This window comes from Nannospalax galili, unplaced genomic scaffold, assembly GCF_000622305.1.
Source record: "Nannospalax galili isolate Female #2095 unplaced genomic scaffold, S.galili_v1.0 scaffold488, whole genome shotgun sequence".
NCBI classification, from domain to species: Eukaryota; Metazoa; Chordata; class Mammalia; order Rodentia; family Spalacidae; genus Nannospalax; species Nannospalax galili.
Window position 1 is genome coordinate 4,279,561 of NW_008360316.1, and position 22,129 is coordinate 4,301,689.

The 22,129-nt window shown below is 42.3% G+C and overlaps 1 protein-coding gene across 2 annotated transcripts in view; it reads right to left on the minus strand.

Annotated features, from left to right (window-relative positions):
• Positions 1–723: 723 nt before the first annotated feature.
• Positions 724–22,129, minus strand: part of Tnfrsf19 (TNF receptor superfamily member 19) — a 96,891-nt gene continuing 75,485 nt past the window's right edge. For both annotated transcript variants that reach the window (XM_008825001.3, XM_008825002.3), the window contains exons 6-10: positions 10,998–11,165; positions 9,555–9,680; positions 7,189–7,282; positions 6,377–6,761; positions 724–1,999 (exon numbers count right to left, since the gene is read on the minus strand). In XM_008825001.3, coding sequence (XP_008823223.1) covers positions 1,991–1,999; positions 6,377–6,761; positions 7,189–7,282; positions 9,555–9,680; positions 10,998–11,165 — 782 coding nt within the window. In that variant the 3' untranslated portion in view covers positions 724–1,990. The remainder of the gene's footprint in view (positions 2,000–6,376; positions 6,762–7,188; positions 7,283–9,554; positions 9,681–10,997; positions 11,166–22,129) is intronic.

The following is a 22,129-nucleotide window of genomic DNA, read 5'->3' on the forward strand; positions in this document are numbered from 1 at the left end:
AAATCATTTTCTTACCTTGATATGTAAATAAGAATAACAAGTATCAATTTTATTCACAAGTTTTAGAAAGTATTACAAAACTTTTTATCAGAAATGGTAATTTACAATGTTACAAATTCTAGTATGAAACAGAAATGATGCAACCTAAACTGATTCAAACTATCTTAAAAGCAGTGATTTCTTTCCCTTCCTTTTCCTGTTCTTTATCTTCTAAGACAGACAACAGTGCTTAAACTAAATAACATTGACAGTAATACTTTAAAGTAGAAAGACCCACATTTCAAAATATACTCCATATAGTCATGATAGAAGACACATTTCCTGACCTGGTTGCTTTGGAAACCCTTGTGTCAATCTTGTCCTTGAGCTTGTCCTGTGAGGGTGGTGCCATGCCCACCTTCGAGGTGCTTCTCAGTTCAGGCCCTTGCTGTCCGGGCTCCAGCTTCTCAACTCAGCCTTGTGTGATGTTCTAAAATGTGAAATGTTAAGTTGCATTTTTCTTGTGTTTACAAAGACTGTAAAATGGAAAACATTATTGTATGTTTCTAAGTGGCTGGTGGTAAGATGTCTTCATTTTGATGATACAAACCTAGAATTTTTCAAATGCAGTATCAAATAAAACTGATTTTCAACCCTAAGCATTTCTCTACTGATCGAAAGTGGTATGTCAGGATTTGGGGTCGAAGTCTCACTTCCATCAGCCTGGCTTTTTTCAACAGTGTCTGTCTTTGAAGTCCATCAGGGCTCGACATGTGGAAAATATATTCGGGTTACACAAAGGAACACAACCCTGCTGGCTTTGATCATCCCTCTGTCATAACAGAGACGATTGGATTGCAAATAATGGCGCACACATGTGAATGAGGAGGAGGCCGCTCAAGGGAGCTCAGCTTATATCATCACGGATGTCTTGTGGTTAAATCCTGGATGTTTTTTGAGTTTCCTAAAGCCACTTCTCTGAAGGGTTAGGAACTACCAAAGTTTAGGAAACAAAGAAACAAATGGACCAATCAGTTACAACTGGCACAGGGGAGACTGGAAAGCAGATATGCACTACCATGGAATACTCCAACTTCCTATTTCAGGTAAAAGAACTGAAGTCTTGAGGAGCAGTAGACACAGACAAGCCAGAAGACACAGACTGGAAGCTATAATTACAGATGGAGAAAAGGCTACAGGAAGAGGGAGGACTCGTTAAATTCTATTCGTATCTTGCTTGCAAAGAGAGAAAACCATGGTGGGGAGGTGTCAGAAGATAACAATTTCCTGGGACAGACAGAGTAAATGACCCTGATTTAGGCAGGATAATTCCAAAAACAATATCTGAGTACATTCTATCACACTGATGCTCAACAGTCTATTTCTTTTTTAAGTGCACATGGAACAGAGCAACAGTAAGGGGCTAAAAGAGATGAGATCTGATCATGTAGGGTCAGACAAGAGACCAAATCAATCCTGCTTAATGAAGTCCTATGGCCGAAAATGAGGTGCAAACAAGCCATCCCTTGCTTTGTGCTGAGGCTCAGGTCTTCTTTAGGCTTAGAGACAGTTCTAGTGGGTAAAATATTGTGTAGGTAAAGGACACTGAGCATCATCATCTACAGGATCAGAGGGGTTATTTTTGAAGGAGAATGTCTATACATGCTGGGTCACTGGTCTTGGGTAATGATATTTGTCAGGCTGGGTTCTGCTGTGTGTCCACAGTCTCACAGGCTGCACATTCCACCAGGGTCAGTCCCTCAAGTTGTCCTTAGCTAAGCTTCTTGTTTGTGGAAGAAGTGGAGTCCCCAGGCCACTGACAGTCTTTTCTTGCTTCTTGGTGAGGTTTCAGCTTACAGCTGGTCTGGCTCAAGAGCGACTGGTTGAAAGGCTGGAAACGCTGCCAATTTGGTTCACATTTATTTTTGCTTCCAAAAGCCATAGACTCTCAGTCTGTAAGCCTCAACATAGGAGTTTCCAGACCCACAGCTCCACTGCAGGAAGATGGTCTTCAGGCGTCCTAAAACAGCAACAGAGGGAAAACTTGAAAAGCATTTCCTTAAAAGCTAAAGCTGCTACGCTGCCATTTTAAAAATGATTATGCATAGCTATTAACAGTAGCATTCACAGCATTCAAATATCCTGGTACTTAGTCCTCTGAGAAAATAATAAAGGCTTTGTAACAACTCAGTTATTCATTATGTCCTGAGTACTTAGAAGATGATAATATAACCCATAATAATCACAGTAACTTAGGAAACAGGTCTTTTGTTGATTTTCCACCTCATTCCAGCATTCAAAGCTGTTGTTTCTGTGTTGTGCTTCCTGAAGGATTTGCAAGTGAACATTTTAGGGTCATTCAAGGAATGAAGGTGACCAATGAGTTGTCATTCTTTAGCTGCCAGCTCAGCGACTGGAAAGCACTTGGAAAGAGTGAGGGACTGACATTACTCTTAATGGTCTCCCTGGAATATTCATAGTCTTTTTTGAGACAAATACCCTCAGCAAAGTGGAGCCACTTGACTTAGCACGGGAAGGACCTCTCTTCAGAGAGGAACCAGATATTGGCTGCTGAATGTTGCTGGAACCTTATTTTATTCGATAACCCTTCTGTAACTTGTTCATTAGTAAGTCATATTGGTAACACAGGTAAACGTAGGGAAAATTTTTTCTAGTTAAAGAGGTAATCTAGAAATGGGCACTTCCCAAGTCTGTATGAATCCTAGGAGACATTTTTATCAAATAAGCTGATAAATTGATGCTATAATCACAAACATGGTGACCACTGCAGGATGCAGGTCACCTCATTTTGTCAATATGGAAAATGCAGATTCCAACAGATTGGAAAACTACTTGTCCTCTCAGATCTTTTTTCTTCTTTCCTATTGACAGCCTTTTCTATTTATTAATTAATTAATTAATTAATTAATTTATTTATTTATTTATTTATGTCTTTTTGAGACAGGGTCTCCTTGTAGCCTCAGCTGACCTGGAACTCACTATATAGACCAGGCTGGACTTGAACTCATAGAGCTCCACCTATCTCTGCCTCCTGAGTGCAGCGATTAAAGGCGTGCGCCACCACGTCCACCCCTTCTCCCATTTATGTATTTATTATTTACTGGGGATGTGTGTTGCCATGGCACATGTATGAAGAAGATACGAGGACAACTTGAAAGAATTCTCTCCCTCCATCATGTGAATTCAGTGATTAAACTTGGGTTGTCAGGCTTGGCCATTTCTCTGACCCACATGTGGACATATTAAATGATGCTTTAAAAAGCACATCAAGAGGGCCAGTGAGATGATAGCTCAGTAGGTAAAAGTGCTTGTCTCTCGATGAGTCTGATCCATGGAACCCCTCCGCACATGTCCTCTGACCTCCACACATGCTTCCTCGTAATGATAAATACAATTATTTTGACCTTTTTGAGACAGGGTCTCCCTATAGTTGGCCAGGAACTTGCTATGGAAACCACACTGGCCTCGATTTCACAGAGATCCACCTGCCTGTGCCTCCCAAGTGTGAAGATTAAAGGCATGCACCACCATGCCCGGCTAAAAATAATTTTTTTTTTCTGGTCTTTTTGAGACAGGGTCTCCCTGCAACCCCAGTTGTCCTGGAACTCACTATGTAGACCAGGCTGGCCTTGAACTCACAGAGATCCACATGCCTCTGCCTCCCAAGTGCTGGGATTAAAGGCTTGTGCCGCCACTCCCGGCTAAAAATAAATATTTTTAAAAGCACCAAGAAAAGCTTTCCTCTAAGCCAATGGGCTAGCTTCCTTTTCCCACATATCTCAGCAAACAATGCCCCACATCCGTTGGTTCTGCAGATGGGCACAAGGACCGTGTGATCTAATGGACTCATGGAGACTATAGGCGGCTCAGCTCTCATGCCTGTATATTCATCCAGACTGTGAAATCACCATCAGATTCTGGGAGGTCTTAAAGCAGGCACAAGAAAACTGGCGTGTAAGAACACAGGCTTTGCAAATAAATGCATCATGCTTTGGGAGTCACAGCCTCACCCCAAGGAAATACCACAGACCTGAAGGCCTGTAACTGCTCTGGAGCAGGGTAGGATTCTTTCTGAACTTCAAATGAGCCTGTGCTATGGAACAAAGCTAACCTGTCATGAACTTGAGGGCTGGACAGAATTATCTAGATGCTCTGTGCTTTGATTATTAATAATCAGCTGCTGGGGCTGGAGAGATGGCTCAGCAGTTAAGAACACTGGTTGTTCTTGCAGAAGACCTGGGTTCGAATCCCAGCACCCACATGGCACTAAACTGTCTGTAACTCCAGTCCCAGGGAATCCAATAGCCTCTTCTGACCTCTGCAGGCATTACACAACACGGGTGCACTGACCTACATGCAGGTAATACACACATACACATAAAATATAAACAATAAATAAAAATTTTAAAAAAATCAGCTGCTAAAATCAGATTATTTTATTTTATTTTATTTTATTTGCTTTTTAAAAGATAGGGTCTTGCTATGTAGCCCAGGCTAACTTTGAACTCACTATGTACCCAAGGCTATCCTCCAACTTATGGTGATGCTCCTGCTTCAGCCTCCTGGGTGCTAGAATTACAAGAGTGCACTACCACATCTAACTTGATAGAAAATTTTTTATGAAAAACAAATGTGTTCTGCACCTTGGAAAATGAGCCTGTTAGAAGGAAATGTGAATTATTTTTTAGAACTCAGTAGCCTACAGAAAGCAATACTAGCTGAGTTAAACACTTGGCTGATGCAGATGCACCTTCAGAACACTACAGGTCACACATTTGACACATGAAACCCAAGAGAAAGTACTTTTCAGAATCTGGAAGACATTCTCTTAAAATGGGCTCAAAATGTTAGTTTTATTTCTAGTTGTAAGGGGGTGGGAGAATTGAAATGGTTTACATTTTAATGGTTCCTTTTGTGAATCTAGATTCTTATTCTTAGAATGATCTAAATTATCTAGAGATTATATATCTTTTCTTTTTATTGTCATCCAAGTTATACAACTTATGAGATGTCACAAAACAAGATCAGTAAGCAATCTTCCCCAGCTGCGGAGTTCAAACTGTGCAGTTTATGCTTTTTAACTATTGAATTTGTTTGTTTTCCCTCCCTTCCCACATCTTGTCTCTATTTCTCCAATTTGGAGACCAAAATCAATGTTTTTTTTTTTTTTTCTCTCCCAAAGCCAACAAATGTTTTGCCTATGGAATTCCCCATAAATTCTCTAAAAAACTTCTTTGTAGTTAAAAAGAAAAAAAAGCATGACAGATTACATAAGTATGTAGCCTTTACACTGATTATAAACAACGCACTTCTAAGTCGGAGAGATGTCTCATCAGTTAAGAGCGCTTGCGGCTCTTACAGAGAATAGGCATTCCTAGCACCCACATTGGGTAGCTCACAACCTCCAGTGACTCCAGCTGCAGGGATCAGATGCCCTCTTCTGCATGGCCCTTTGACTTCAGGCTAAGAGTGTAGTATAATTGGTTAGCTATGGATTCCACATCTCTTGGAAGCAGAGGCCCCATTCTGGAGCATATGTAGTATTTTTAGTGCTTGCTCAGCACTCACAGTCCAGGTGAGGACCCCACAATGAGAGCAAAGGTGTTCACATCAAGCAAGTTCTATGGGTTCTGGAACTCTGCCTTTTTGTACTCAAGGTAAATCTCATTCTAGAATGTACAGTAGCAATACATGCATGTCCATCTGAAGAAATGTTGACAGGCATGAAGGCAAAAATCAGCCCAGAGAAGGCAGAGACAGGACCAGTTCTCCTGAGCTCTTCCCAGCTTTGTGGGCTGCAGGAAGCCTCCACCTCTGCACTCACCACTCCCAAGCCCAAGCCCAATTTGAACCTCATCTGCCTAGGAAGACCCTTCCCCATACCTGGGCCCAGATCACAACCACCAGTCTGCTTCTAACCGGATTAATGAATTAGTCAATTGATCAATAGAGCAGTTGAGAAGGCAACTGTAATGAGGAGTGTGAGAGGGAGGAGGAACTTTCCACCTCAGTTCTAAATAACCTGACAGTGAATGGAAGTGCCCTGAAATACCGAGCTGAGGGTCATCCCAGAATAGGGGAGGTCAGTAAAGATGGCCAGGTGGTTCTGTAGCTAGCCCACCTATCAGGGAAGTACATGGCCCTGAACAGTCAGATTTAAGACAAGAGTACAGCTGTCCTCTGTGCTTTCAAAAAGTAGTTCTGTTTGTTTAAAAAAGGAAGTGAAATTTACTTTGAAATATTCTTCTGTGATGTAAGAAATGATGAAAGATTGCTACACTGCATCAGCCTCCCCAAATTTCACAGTGGGAACAGTACTTGGAGCCCTCTTTTCTAGCACAGACCAAGTTCACATCGAAACTTATCATGGCTTTACCTGGAGGGACGTGGGAGTAATCAGGTTCAACTCCTGACCTCCTTGGCTTGGAGTTCTTTGAGTGTCCAGAGTGAGAATTGGCTCCCGGACTGTACTGCAATATCGAGGTGAATCAGTAGTTTCTGCAAAGTTCCCAGAAGGAGCTGGAGCAGTTGTACCTGCCAAATCCTGACCACCGCTGGAATCCAGAGATGTCAAACTTTCATTTTCTGGATTCAGAGAATTTGTGTCTTCTCCAGTGAGTTCAGGATAAGAGTCACAAAAAGAGACATCAGCTCCCACAGAATTCTGCATCAAGGGCCAGGCATCAGAAAACTCACCGCAGACAGAATGGGAAAGGGACCCGAAGAAAGCTGGTGTTGTGGCCCCCACTGGAGCTGTGTTTCTGAACATACATTTAAAAGATTTGTAAGTATTCTGTGGTGACAAAAAGCACTACTACAAAACAGAATTTCAGCTGTAATTTTAAGTCCTATGGATGACATAACTAACATACGAAGTCAGAATTTCTGTGCTGGGGGGCTGGAGAACATGTCACCAGAATATGACATGTGAAATATTACAGATGACAGAAGTCATGAATATAAGACAAAAATAAAATGCATGACGAGAAAGGTATCAGAGAGTTGTACTGGTTGTGAGCAAACTTGAGAGAGCTCCATGATCCCTGTGGGGAGTCTGTCCCCTCAGATTGGCAGTCAGGGGTAATATTTAAGAAGTGGCATCCCTATAAGTTTAACACAAAAGCTGGTAAGTCATTAGGATACACAGCTGTAAAGGGGATATGACATTGTTGACTAGTGACCAGTTACCTCTCCTGAAGGGTGGCAGTAGAATGCAGCCCACAGCCTAGGGCAGCCCGGGCAGCTTCCTCGCAGCACAGGGATGGGATCAGATGAACAGGCCCTGGGGAAGGCAGCACAGCATGAGGCATGGGACTGTCCTAGAGAACGTTCTCATTCATACCAGTTCAGCCTGTTCCTCCCGGAAATCGAGCTGATCCCTTTTGGGTGGCTATTTGGTAGAAGGATACAAAGTTCGCCTTTCCTATGTCTAAAGCTGATGAACTGCTTCTGTGAGATCTCAAGAGCAGTCAGCCTCACAGAGCACATGCGGACTGGGAGCTGTCAAGTTTGAGGGACGGGAGAGGGAGGATTGTGTACAGCAAGGGGGGGCAGTTTCCACATGGGATAATGAAAGCATTCTGAGATGGGTGGTGGCGATGGGCACAGAACAGTGGAGGTGCACTTGCTGCCGATGCACCACTCACTTAAAACGGTCAGATGTGAGCACTGGGTGCATTGTGTCACAACAGAAAGTGACAAGGGGTTCTGATGCCATCTAGGAGAAGGAGTGTGGAAGGACAACTGTGAGCTGCTTGAGATAGGAGAAACAGTATGACTTAAAGGCTGAGTGGTCTGATGAGACAGACAAGGGCATTGAGATGTTAGAAGCCTTTTTTCTCAGTACATGCATGCACATGTGTTTTTATTACCAGAGATGAAATTAGGGAATAAGTAGATGTGTGTGCTCAGCTTACAAACCACTATGTTCACTAAAGTAGTATACATACATACGTAGAATATAAGCTTACTGAAACAAAAATTAAAGGTAAAAAGATAGATTAGATACATAATTTGGAAATAAATTTTCCCTGATTGTAAGTATTTGGTGAATGGCCTTTGCATGCAGTCTACATGCACATGCATATAATTGTGTTTTTTACAAGGTTATAAGCATGCCAAAGCAAAAACATAAAGATACACGTGCATAGAGAAAAAGACTTGAAGAAATTATGTCTCTAAGCTGGGCCCACTGATGCAGGCCCATATTCCCAGTTACTTGGGAGGCTGAGGCAGTCAGATCCAAGGTTCAGGGCCAGCCTGGGTAACTTATTGAGAACCTACCTCAAAACAAAAATAAAAATAAAAATAGAAAAAGAAATTAACCACACATATGTATGGAAGTTTGTGTGTGCTTCTAGATTCTCCATGAGGAATATTTTTGACTTTTTCTTGATTTTTGGTTTTGCATCCCCAGAACTACAGTTATGGATGGTTGTTAACTGCCGTGTGGATTCTGGGAACTGAACCCAGGTCCTCTGGAAGAGCAATCAGTGTTCTTAGCTGCTGAGCCACCTCTCCAGCCCCAAGGCTAATATCTCCTTTTTAAAAAATGAACGTCAAGCTGGGTGTGGTGGTACATGCCTTTAATGCCATTGCTGGGACCGGGGAGGAGGGGGGTTGCAGATCTCTGTGAGATCGAGGTCAGCCTGGTCTACATAGTGAGTTCCAGGCAAGCTGTGGCTACAGGGAGACCCCATCTCAAAAATATTTTAAAAAATTAAAAATGAATGCCAAATGCAGAGGCACAGCTACTAATCAGTGTCAAGCAGGCTGAGGCAAGAGGACAAAGGATTTGAGCGAGGCCAGCTATAATGAGACCTTGTCAAGGAAGAAGGAGAGAAAAGAGGGAGAGAAAAGGGAGGGGGAGGGAGAGGGAAGGGGAGGGGGGGGGGATGGGGGAGTGAGGAGGAGGGGAATAAGGATGAAATCTTCTTTTTCCATGTATGTAATATGGAACCAAAACACTCCATTCTACAATATCCTGAAGAGGAGATGGACAGTTCCAACAGGACAGGTCAACCTTCCTGGGATGTGTGTAGCCTAAAGCAGGTGGAGAGTATTTGAGAGATGACTCATGCTGTTGAAGGCACTGCACTCACAGACAGATCAGAAATTTAGGACCTCCGTCTTCCTTACAGAAGTCACTGAGACAGACACATGAGTGTTCAGTCTGAATTGGCCAGGTAACCAGCGACACCAGCCCCTCCTCCACACAACAGGTGAGCATGATTGTAAGCAAAACTGACTCAAAACAAGAAAAGCCTACTTGCCTAAAAAGTTGCTGAAAGTTCCAGAGTTCTTATGAGACATGTTTGCTATGTTGTTTATTTTTAATACTGAAGAGACTCAGAGCACCCATGCCAAAGGGAGGCAGTGGAGAGTCACTGAGCCAGAGCAACTATAACTGGAAAACCAGCCTGCCACCCGCTGCCACCCGCTGCTACCCGCTGCCACCCACTGCATATGAGCCAGGCTTGGCAGTGCCCTCCCTGCCTGACTGTTCCACTCTGCAAGCCCTGGTCCCTCTGATGGCTCATCATGGCCCAACTCACTGTAGGTCTGGGCCGAGTCCCGGTGACACTGACAGCACGTCCTGTGAGCACAGTGGCGGAGCCGAGGTTGATCAAAACAGGACAGTTCAGAGCCATTGTACTGGATGTCTTGTGACTGCAGAGACCCTGAGGGAGGGAAGGAAAGAAGCCTGCAGTCAACACACTGATCCACAGGGGAGGTCTGTACCATCCTTGCTTTTGTGTTTTTTTTTTTTTAAAAAAATATTTTTTCATTATTTTTTAAATATTTTATTCTTTAAAAATATTTTATTATTTTTATTTTATGTGTATGCATGTATTGCCTGCATGTAGGTAAGTGCATCCATGTCGTGAAATGCCTGCAGAGAACAGAAGAGGCTATCTGATCCCCTGGAACAGGAGTTACAGACAGTTGTTAGCTGCCATGTGGGTGCTGCATTTGAACCTGGGTCTTCTGCAAGAACAACCAGTGTTCTTAACCGTAGAGCCATCTCTCCAGCCCCTTATTTATTATTTTTATTTTATTTTATGTGTATGAGTGTTTTACCTACATGTGTAAGTGCACCTGTGTCATGCAATGCCCAAAGAGGTCAGAAGAGGGCATCAGATCCCCTGAAACTATAGTTAAGGATGGTTGCTAGCCACCATATGAGAGCTGGGAAACTGAACCCGGTCCTCTGCAAGAGTAGTCAGTGCTCTTAACCACTGAACCACTTCCCCAGGCCTTGCATTTGTATTTTTAAGGAGAGTCAGCATTGTTTTTATTTCAGGTGCTCCTCAGCTCACCCCAGGACATCCACTATAAACTGAAAACGCTGTTATGTAGCAATCCATTTAATATTCCCAGCCTTCCAGTCATCACAGCCTGGTAACATAGCTTAACCTTCACTATAACACTTCCATTAGCCTACAGTTGGGCAAAATCATCCAGGACAAAGCCTATGTTATTACACACACTCATGTGTGCACAGTTTTGTGTGCTGGGGATTGAACTCAGGGCTTTGCACATGGTAGGCAAATGCTCTGCCACTGAGCTACAGCCCAGCCCATTTGATAACAGTGTTGAATCTGCCATGTCATGTATTGAATACTGTTGAAAGTGAAGCAGAGAAGCTTCACAGATATGCTTTTATATGATCATAAGTCTGAAAAATTTTAAGCTGAGCTGAAGTAAGCTGAAGACTGTCAGACGGAGGCCCACATACTTTAACATAATTTCTTAAAGAAAGCTCAGAATGTAGGGTGTAGAACAATTTTTACTTTTCTCGTGTAGCCTGGGGGCATCAGCTTTGTTGGCATTCCTGTGAGGCCCTGGCATCCCTGAAGAGACCTGTTTTCCTGTGCCCTGTGTCCCTAACAGCTGGCGATGTTTATCCCAGTCAAGTCTCTTGTGAACACTTGTGTGGCATTGCCAACAAGCTCACTTCACCCATATAGCAGGATGACAGCAGAGGAGATGCTTACAGCAGCCGGGTTTCTTCTCCATGAACTGTCTCTTGCAGTAGATGACACACAGGATGAGCAGGGCCAGCAGCACAGTGGCCAGAGCACTGCAGATGACCGCAGCCAAGGCCGTGTCCCGAGGGCTGGATGCCGTGGATGCAATCTTCACAAGGTTGACTTTACTGGTACCTGAAAGTGGCAGGAATGGATCAACATACTCTGCAGCCCTGGAGGTAAGATGCTTCTAGGCATGGCCAATCTTATCACACTGTGACCTGCTGTTGTCATCTACAAGGTTCACATTTGAGAGCTGTGCAGTCCAGTTACAAAAATAATAAAATAAAATAAAATAAAAATCATGTTTTAAGTAAGTTTACAATTCCGTGCTGGCCTGCATTCCTAGCTATTCTTGGTTATAGTCAGCCTGTAGGTTGCAGGTTACCAACAGAAATAAAACTGGAGAAAATCAACCTGAGGGGTTTGGAGTATCTGAGTACCCAATCTTTTCAGAGGATGTCTTTAATGTCACACCTGCTGCTTGTGTCCCAAAATGTACTGGGTATGCTCTCTCCCCTCCCTGACCCAACATGAGGAACATGCAACACTCAGCATATGGTGTGGCAGATCTGCCCTTCGGCCACTGCAGCAGAAAGCTGGATTGGCCATCATGACCTCCAATGCTGCGCTGTACGTTCTGGGGTTTGGCACATGACAATGTTTGGGTGATTAAAAATTTTCCTGTCTGCTGAAGGTTCACTGACATAAGATAGATTAACAGGAGAAAAAAGCATGGAGTTTATTTACATGCACGAGACATCCAGGAAGGAAGTGCCCAGTAATTCAAGAGGTTCATAGGCTTTAGAGGCCCCCCTTTTTTCTCAGTCCTAAGGACTGAACTTTGAGGCCATGTTAGACAGGGACTCTGTTACTGAGCTCCATCCCCAGCCACTACCACTGAGCTGCATACAGCCCCAGTCCTCTTTTTCCCCCTCATGGGTATATGTGTGCTCATGTGCAAATGAATGTTTGCATATGTGTGGGTGCATGTGTGTGTGCCTATGTGTAGAGGCCCAAGGTTGACATCAGGGATCCTCCTTGATAGTGCTCCATCTTATTCATTGAGGAAGAGCCTCTCAATTGGACCCAGATCTTAGCAATACAGCAATCTGGCTAGCCAGCTTGCTCCAGGGACCCTCCCCGCCACGTCTACACCTCCTATGAACTAGTGGGTCACCAGTCCCACCTAGCATTTACATGGACTCTGGCAATCCAACTCCTCATGCTTGTACAGAAAATACTTTAACACTGAGCCATCTCCCCAGATCTCTTTTTACTTTTTATTTTGACACAGGAAGTTGCCCGAGCTGGCTTTGAACTCACTTTGTAGCTTATGCAGACCTTGAACCTTCAATCCTCCTGCCTCAGCCTCTCAATTGTCTGGGATTACAGGCCTCCACCACTAAACCTGTCTTTGTAGGGAGAGAAAGAAGGGAGGGGAAGGCCATTTTTTGAGGAGCATTGAGTAATTAACAGACAGTGGTTTGAATAATTCTTTTAGGGTGCTGCATGGGCTCCAAAGAGCAGACATATCATGTGACAAAGTCTGTGGACTACAGTGACGTCCCTGCTTCCCTTCCTGTGACATAAGTTTAATCTTCTCTGGCTAATGGGATCTCAGGGAGGGACCTAGGTCAACTGTGTTCCTGTTAGATGCGACAAGTCTGCAAGCAGAAAAAGGGCTTCATAGCAAAGCCTTTGCCTGCATCTGTGACCTCAGGCACCTTTAAGTTAAATAACCAGCATGTCAGGGTGCCATAGTCTGGGGTGCCACTCTCTGACTCCTTCAGTTGGTATACAGTATTTCTTAATTGGAATGAGAATGTTTTGCATTTTTAAGCAGATTGTGCTCAAGTATGTTTTTAGAGGACAACTTTAGGAGAATAGAAGAGGTTGGGCCATACCCAAACCTAATAGTAAGCCCCCAATTTCTGAGGCAGGAAACGTGGTTAATGCCTGTGTTGTGCATTTACCAAAGAATATCTATCTACACGCAGAAGAAAAGGTTGCTATGTGGAGAGGCAGGTGAGGCAGAGCACTGTAGGATTAGAATACAATGCCGTCTGACACCCAGTACTGTCCCGAGGTCAAGCAGGATCCTGGAACTTCACAGCCTGCACCAGCCTCTCACATGGGACCCTGAGCTGAGCCTTAAGACATCAGTTCATTTGGCCACTTAGAGGATTATATGACTCAGCATGGGAGACGTCCTTAGCATGGGTCTGAAAGTGCCCAGGGCTGGAGACCCTAAGCTACTGCAAGGACGATGGCCAGTACTTAGTCACCCTTCGGGTACCTGGATGAACAAACTCACAGAAATCAGAAATCCATAGTCAGCAGAGTCACAGAATGTCCTGTTTAACTTGGATCAAATGAATCAGAGAAAAAAGAAATTCCAGGGAGGAATAAAATCCAAACAGAGGGGCAATCACACTTTCTCTTCCCCTAAGTGAGCTGAGGTTGGCCTGGTTCGACTGCCACTTCTGCCATCCGGTCCTTCCCTCTCCATGGAGGGTGCCCCAGACCCATGACCCCCAGAAGAGTGCAATGTGGTCTTCATGTCATATTTTACTCACTGAGTCATCTGGTCAAGCTGCCCCCTAACCTGCCATTTGCCAATTACACATTTTAAAGGACATTTCTTGGTAGGATATGTTCAATATTCACAAAATATTTTAACCACCTATAGCTATATAGAAAACCTATAACAATCAAATAGGACACTAAATAATCATCACACAGCAAGTCAAACAAATGACACTCCTCACTGGAGAGAGGTTAAAATGAAATATTGAAGTGTACCCTTTAGTGGATATCACCACAGGGCATACAAACGCAGGCCCAGCTTAACAAACAGTGATAAGCAAACAGCTGAGCAGGAACTCACATCCCAGGCAGCCACCCAGGGGAGCGGGCCAAAACCTCACATTTGCTCACCTCAGAGTGAGAACAGGTAAACCATGGTCAGATGACCTAGGCCTGCTACCATGGACTTCATAGCAGCTGTCATCAAAGGTAGAAGTGACCCATTCCAGGGGCTGAGGAGCCCACAGTCCTAGATGGTGACAATTAACTTAAGCTCATCAATTGATACTGCATGAGATCTTCAGAAAATCCTCCTAAGAATAGGATTAAAGAGTTCTTATAGTTATGTGCTATTAACGCTTAAAATCTTCCCAAAACAGTGGTATATGATGGTGCCCCCTCATAATCTCAGCATTTTAGAGGCTGAGATAAGAAATTCTTGAATTTAAGGCCAGACTGGGCTACCTAGTTAGACCAAATCTCAATAAATAAATAAATGAATAAATAAAATATCTGCAAAATGTATTAGTTAACTGATTTACCTTAACATAGAACGAACTGTTTCTAACTTATAAATAAGCTTAAAGGTCCCCAAAGTGAGGATCTTATTTTTGATTTGGTAATTTGCAATTTAGGATTTATTTTCTCCAAACCTAAAAGTCTCGAGAGATATCCTTCCTTCCAAGACAAGGCACTTTCACTATGATTCCAATGATACCAATTTATCACAGTGGTATCAGTTTTAAAGAAAACTGCACTCAAAGTGACCCTTCTTATGTTTCCAGGCAACAGCATCTAAAGATGAACAACAGCAACTACAAACCCCACACAGCTGTATCTGTCAGTCTTGGACATGGCTGTGAGATGAGGCACTTGGGTGACACTAGCTCCCTCAGAGTCCCAGTGAGGGTGGGCAGGGCTCTGATTCTGGTTTGTACAAGCATATCTAAGGCAACACTCACAGCAAGCCACAGCTTTCATAGGAATGGTGCTGTTCTCAGCTTCCTTTGTCTTACACAGCAATACTGAGAGTGTGGAAGCCCCAGGAGCCAGAGCTCAGCAGTAGCTGATTCTTAGAACAGTTTCAAAACTCCTTCACACAAGTTCTTGATTTAAAAACCCATTTTCTTATTTCCATTATTTTCTTATAATGCTTTTTACTTCAAAAAAATTACAAAAAGAAGGGGTAGAGGATGTGATTTGAAATCACATGTGAAGCTATGTGAAATAGCTTCTCTCTTAAGGCTTTCATTGAGATGTGGCTGAGAATTCCTCAAAGGATGGGCCACTACAACAAACTAACCAAACTCTTCTGCTGCCTCGTGGCACCCAGTACCACCCATCAAAGATGAATTCCACCTACACAGCTACATTTCCCATCCTTATGTCACTAAGCAGACTGAATGCAAGGAAATTTGCCAAATTAGCACGTAAAATTAGGAGAAACACAGTTTTGTGTCTGTTTTTGTAAAGCCTGGCACACTTCTGTGGGAAGAAACAGCCAGGGGAAGAGTTATTCCAAGACTTGGTGGAGGGTGCAACAGCCCACTTTTCACAGAAACGGGTTCCACACAGACTGGTTAGTCCTGCGAAAAGTGAGTGCTCAGCACCTCAGCTCACAGGGACCCTGGAGTCTGCAATAGGGGTGGCAGTGATGATATGGGAAACAATGGCTGAGTGTCCCTGAGGCAGGAAGAGGGGATATCTGAGGGAGAAAAGGGCCCTATTAGAAAGAGAAGCTGCTGGAAGCTCTGGGCTCATGTCTGGACCAGCATGGGTGTCCCAGCCATCAGAGCCCACTTTCTATTCACCACCTACCTGTCTCTCTCTAACATCCCTGTGCTTGATGTCTAAAAACCTGTCGAACAAAAGATTATTCCTTTATCCCAGAGACCTTCCAAACAAAGGGCCCTGTTCAGGCCCTGGGGTCCAAAATCTGGAAATCCCTCCACTTTCCACTCTTGTGGTCAACAAAACCTTTTCCCTCTCTGAATCTGTTTCCTCCCAGGGCAGATGAAGCAGTGGCTTCTTCTGTAGACCTTGAGGCCCCCGTGGGGTTGAAGTGCTGAGCATTCCTTCCGGGGAAAACAAAGTCATGTGGAGCCCCCAGATACTGGGCATTTGGGCTGTAGGGAACTGCTGTGGTCCCTCTGTGACTTGTTTATTCCCCACAGAGAGAAGCTTGGCCTAAAGACTGAGAAGAAGCAGGTAACTGAACTTCACTATCCTGAGGGCTTTTCCGAATCCCAGCTTTGCACACGCCACAGCCATTGGCTGTCTCTACTTGTATGGATGCATCTGAACTCAACATAGGGCATTATTAGTGGGGCACAATGTGGGGTCTGTCTGTGTTTCAGAGAGGGTGTGTCAGAGAGGAGCAACTGAGGAAGACCCACGCTGATTATAAGCCATACCCTCTCATGGGCTGGGGTTAAAAAGTTTGGAAAAAGGAGAAAGCTAATTGAGCACTGATCCACTGAGATGTGAACAAAAGCCTTGTGCTGCCACTGGCAGGAGCTGGTCCCTCTACCATGTCTTCTGCACCAGGATGAGCTGTCTCCCCTGAGCCATGAGCAAAGCAAGCATTTCCTCTCTTGAGCTGCTGCTTGTCAGGTATTTGGTCATAGCAATGCACATGTTTGTATATGTTCACATATGGTGTGTACACGCTTGCTTGTGTGTGTGTGTGTGTGTGTGTATGTTCATGTGGAGTTCTGAGGTTGACACTGGGAGTCTTCCTGAGTTGCTCTCTACTGTATTCATTGAGGCTGGGTCTGTCTCTCAGTTGAATCCAGAGCTCATCCACATGGCTTGATCCAGGGATCCTTTGTCTACTTTTCCAGTGGAACTTCAGGTGGGCTGCCATGCCTACCCAGTATTTACCTGGGTTCTGGGGATCCGAACACTGGTCCTCAAGCTTGTTGCTTGTGTAGCAAGCATTTTAAACACTGAGTCATCTTTCTAGCCCCAACTTATGCTTTTAAATTTTTCTGACAATATGTTACACTCTTTCTGATTATTCAGAGTAAAACATGTATGTATACTGTAGTGTAAAGTGTTCAAATTTTGTACAGGCAAATATGTTCTACTTAATGAGCTAGTATATACAATGTGGTCTGGCCTAATTTACAATTTACCTAAAATACAAGTATGACTTCACAAATTTAACCAGCTTTATCCTTAAGAATAAAGAGGCTACTGAATTTTACTACAGTCACAAACAACAGATGGCTTCTAATCTTTATTCCTAAGATGTTAATTTTAAAGTACACACTGTGTAATTAGGTGAGTGTTGACTAGTACAATGGAGAGATCAAGTGGGAAATGAATGAATTATCTTTGGGTCTGGGCATCAATTTTTAGAGTCTCACTAATGCCTTGTGTTTTCTTCAGAGAGTTTAGCATGTGAAAATAATGATCTGGGTGTGTGACATGTAAGATAGCACTTTGGACACAGCACGGAATAGGAAGCGTCAGTCCTTTCTCTTGCTGAAGACTACCTTCTGGCACAGACAATTCGAGGAACAGTTCTGGAATACAAGTATATAATTCAGGCATATTAAGGTATTTCTCAATAAAATCGTTTATCTTTTTTACTTTTATATTTGTTTCAAGTAAGCTACAATTCAATCTCTTGCTTTCTGTGATTTTCTACCATTACAACCAACAAAACAAAATTAAAACCCAATGATGAGTCTGTTTCTAGCCATGTTCTTTGTTCTTAAAAAAAAAAAAAAAAACTAACAAAGAGCGCTTTGCAGTCTTAACCAAGGCAAGAACAGAATTCTGGAGGATAGGCTTTATCTTGTTCATCTAAACTGGTTAAAGAAATCTATGATAACATTCAGCATATGAATTCCAGATATACCACAAGAGTCCTGCCAATGATCAAGATAGCTGGGGCTTTTCAGCCACTTCATACCAAGCACTCTGACAACGGAAAAATGTAAACAAGCCTTCGTCATTCACATTTTCTTCATTCTAGACTTTGATTTTTTTTTAAGTAACTGATAGAAATGTTATTTCAAAATAAGAATTTTCTGTTTGTTCTTCTACCTACATGTATCTATATTTTAAAGATTATTTTTATTAAAAATTTTTTTACATTTATTTACTTTATAGTATGTGTATGTGTGTGAACATGTGTGCCATGGCATGTGTGCAGAGGTAAGAGGACAAGTTGTGGGAGTCAGTTCTCTCCTTCTACCATGTGAGTCCTAGGTTCAAACTCAGAACTTCAACTGTGAGACTTGGTGGCAAGCTCCTTTATCTACTGAGCTGTGTTGCCAGCTCTGATTTTCTGTGTTGCCAGCTCTGATTTTCTTGTTGTGATAAATATGCATAAGGTTCTCCAAGAGAGACATTGTGGGCACATTCACTATGTTGTGTTACCATCTTAACTATCTCAGAACATTTTCATAACCAACAGAGAAACTCCCAGGCCACTAGGGAATCCCTCCCCTCCCCTCCCCCAGAACTTAACAAGCATTAAAGTGCTCTTTTCTTTTTTGTTTTCTTTTTGAGACAGGGTCTCCTTGTAGCCCTGTTGACCTGGAACTAGATATGTAGACCAGGTTGGCCTCAATCTCACAGAGATCTGCCTGCCTCTGCCTCTGGAGTGCTGGGATTGAAGACGTGTGCCACCATGCTGGTGTTAAACTGCTTTCTGTAGTTATGGATTTGACAATTGTATGTGTTTCATATAAACAGAATCACACAATATTATGTGATTGTTGTTTGTGGTTTCTGTCACTTAACAGTGTTTTCAAGTTTCACCTACGGTATGATACCTCAGAATGTCACTTCTTTTTATGGTTGAGTGATATTTCATGGAACTGGTATTCAGTTTACCCATTTGTCTGATGATAGATACTTGTTTTTCTACCTTTTGACTATTGGGAACAATGTTACTGTGAACCCTCATATATGAGTTTTTTCCATATATTTTAAAACATTCCACAAACATACATTGCAATTGCTCCACATCCTATCAAAACATTTGTTTCTGAAATTATAGTAATTAAGGTTATCTTAATTGGTAAGTCAGTCAGAAATATTTCCTGAGCAAGAACAAAGACAAGAGTTGAAGGCGATGATGGCAGAGTGGCTGGGCAGGGCTAGTTCAGGAAGGAATCTACCTCACACGACAGTGAGGAGGAGTTTGGGTTCTACTCTAAGGATAATGGGAAGCATTGACAATATTGGAATCAATACTCTTCTCAATTGTGAATAAAGTGGGCACAAAGGGTTTCAACAAACCTGAAAAGACTGAAATTACACAAAGTATCTTTTCCAAACACAATGGAGTAAAATTAGAGATCTTAGAAGAAATTGGAAAATGTAGAAATATTTGGAATGTAAACAGCATATTCCTAGATAACCAATGTGTCACAGAAAAAATAGCAAAGAAACTAGAAAATACACTGAGATGAATGAAAATGAAAATACAACATACCAAAAGTTTTAGGATACAGCAAAAGCTGTCCTTAGAGAGAAATTTATAGCAATAAATGACTGCATTAGAAAATAAAAAGATCTAAAGTCAATAACCTAACCTTCACTCTATTACTAAAGGACTATTAGAAATAACAAAAGAAACAAATTTGCAAGATACAAATCAATATGCGAAGTCATTTTACATAGTGTTAACGATGAATACAAAAAAAGAAAGAAAATGAAGAAAACAATCCTGTTTAGGAAGTCATCAAAGGGACTAAAGCACTCAGAAACACATTCAACTAATGAGGTGCAGTACTTGTGCACTGAAAACTGTAAAACAGCATTAAAAACATTTAAAAGGACAAAATAAATAAGAAGATATGCAATGCTCATAGAAGACTTACTATTGTTCAGATGACAGGACTGCCCTAAGTGACATCAAATTTGATGCAATCCTTACTGAAATGGTGATCTTGCTGACTAGATGCTGTCAGGTGGACTGTTCAGTGTATTTGAACCATAATGAACCACGGGTGATTTGGCAACTTGATGTCACAAACAAGGTAAAATAAGAGGCACACCCCCTGCTAAATTTTGGTGGAAATTATAGTAAATAGTCATCATGATCCATATCTTAAGCAGAGTTATTTAAACTAGAAAAACATCACTTTTCATGTGAAATATAAGAGGATTATAGAAGAATTTGTATGTTCCCCTAAGGGAACATTGTTCTGTCTTTCTATCGGTCTCTCTAGATCTGTTTTTCATATTTTTTTTCTTGACATCTCTGCTTACCAGCATCTGATACTGGGGAGCACTGGTCAGCCAAGCTTCTAACATCTGTACCCAGTCAGCCCACTGTGCGCATGAAGTGAAGCAAAACTCATCTTGTCAGACCACACTGTCAAACACTGTCACTGTCCAGCTGAGTTTCCAGTTAGCACTGTTTTCACTCAGTTTTGCTTCTGAACTGAGTGCTCATCAAAAGCAGAGACACCCTGTGAGTGCCTCTCTTGTGCTGAGGAATGCTGTGACATGTGTTCACCGAACAGACCTGCAGAGCTTGAGCGGCCGTCCCTTCCAGTGCTTTGGCAGACACTACTCTCCATATCAGCCCCTTCTGTGTTTAGATGCCAGGGAATCGAGGTAGAGGCCCTGACAGCAAGTACTTTAATCTCTGAGCTATCTTTCAGGCTGTTCATTTCATTTTTAATTGACAAAAATAATGACATAAAATTATGAGTAATAAATATTACTCTCTACATGAAGACATTTTAAAAGATACACTTACAGCCAGTGTTCAAAGATGGCTTTCACCATCACATGTTTATCTTCTGAATCCTAGAAGGAAAGGTCAAGTCTTGCAATTCCGTGAATCAGAACCATCTGCTACATCCTGAAAGCTCTCATTGAGGCACGCTGCTGATTGTCCTACAACAGAAGCCAGCTGCTGCTAGCTCTACCAGCTTGTACCTCATCTCTTGAAGAATCTCAACCAAAGCTAGAGGATTTAGATCAGTGCTCAGAGACAGCAATACAGTATAGCTGATACTGAACTAGTTCAGAACTGTCAGAACACTACAGGGAATCAAAGGGTTAAAGATAAGAATGTGATGTCAAGACGTTTAATTATAAAGAGCAGTTGTTTTAACAAGAACTACTGACGCAGAAAGTAGCATCAAGGACTTTCAGGTAAATTATTGTACAAAGCAACAGGCCGAAAGGGCACATTTGATGAAGCAAACATCTCCTATGTGTATAAACTCATCTTCAAGCTGTACCCGGCTTTACTAAAGAAGAAAACTAGCAAACGTGTGTACTCCAAAGGCTGCTGTGACATTTTGCTGGGGCTCTTGAGGGGCAGATCTTGAGGGGCAGATTCTGTGAAATTGCAAGTACTGCTTGTCAATCAAGCTAGGAACTTTGCTTCTGAGGAAATATAGAGGAAATTTTCCAAAAGGTTTAGACAACCCAAAGTAGACACAAGTCAAAACATCTCATTGTACCTCATATATATATATATATAATATATATATAATAAGTTGGCCAAAATAATAAAAAGGATTTATCTGGAAACCTCCCTCCTATCAGGCGGCCTTTATGCCGTTACCTCCCCTCTTTGTCTGCCTTTAGATTTTACTGGAAAGTGCTGGACATTCTAATGGTTAAGGACTTTACAAACAATAGTCTGGGTTCAAATCCTGACTTTGCCGAATTCTGGCTATGTTACCACTGGCAAATGATAACTTCATGACTCATTTTCCTTATCAGTAAAACCAGAAAGTATCACTGCCTAGCTAATAGGAATTTTTTTTCACATGAAGGTTAGCATGGTACCCAACACACAGTACATTTCCATCAGTGATGATCACACATTTTCCTATTACTATTTGGACATTGTAATTACTATTGTGCTAGAGTCTGGACACCCCTGAACTCAACCAAAACTGCCTATACAGTGAACACAACTCATATGGAGAGTGTGATTATATGAACCAGAGCCATGTGGCATTCTTGAACTGGTGGAATAGGCCACTCGGAAGAGATTGTCCTTGCTTGTGTCCTCACAGCCCTAAAGCCCTGAGCAATTAAGAAGGAAAAGCAATGGTAGAAACAAAATAAGATAGTTTTCTCTGAAAGTTGAGACTCATTATCTATAAAAGACTTCCATAAAATGAATGGCTACTTTTTTTTTCTTTTTTATTTATTTTTTTTAATTAAAAGAAGCTTTTCATTACAACAGCATTAACCTATTCAATAACATTTTTCTGAGCTAGGGTACATTTCTTTCAAAATTGGCTGTACATTTTTAGGTTTACAGATGAATTATTACACTTGTACAATCTTTTACA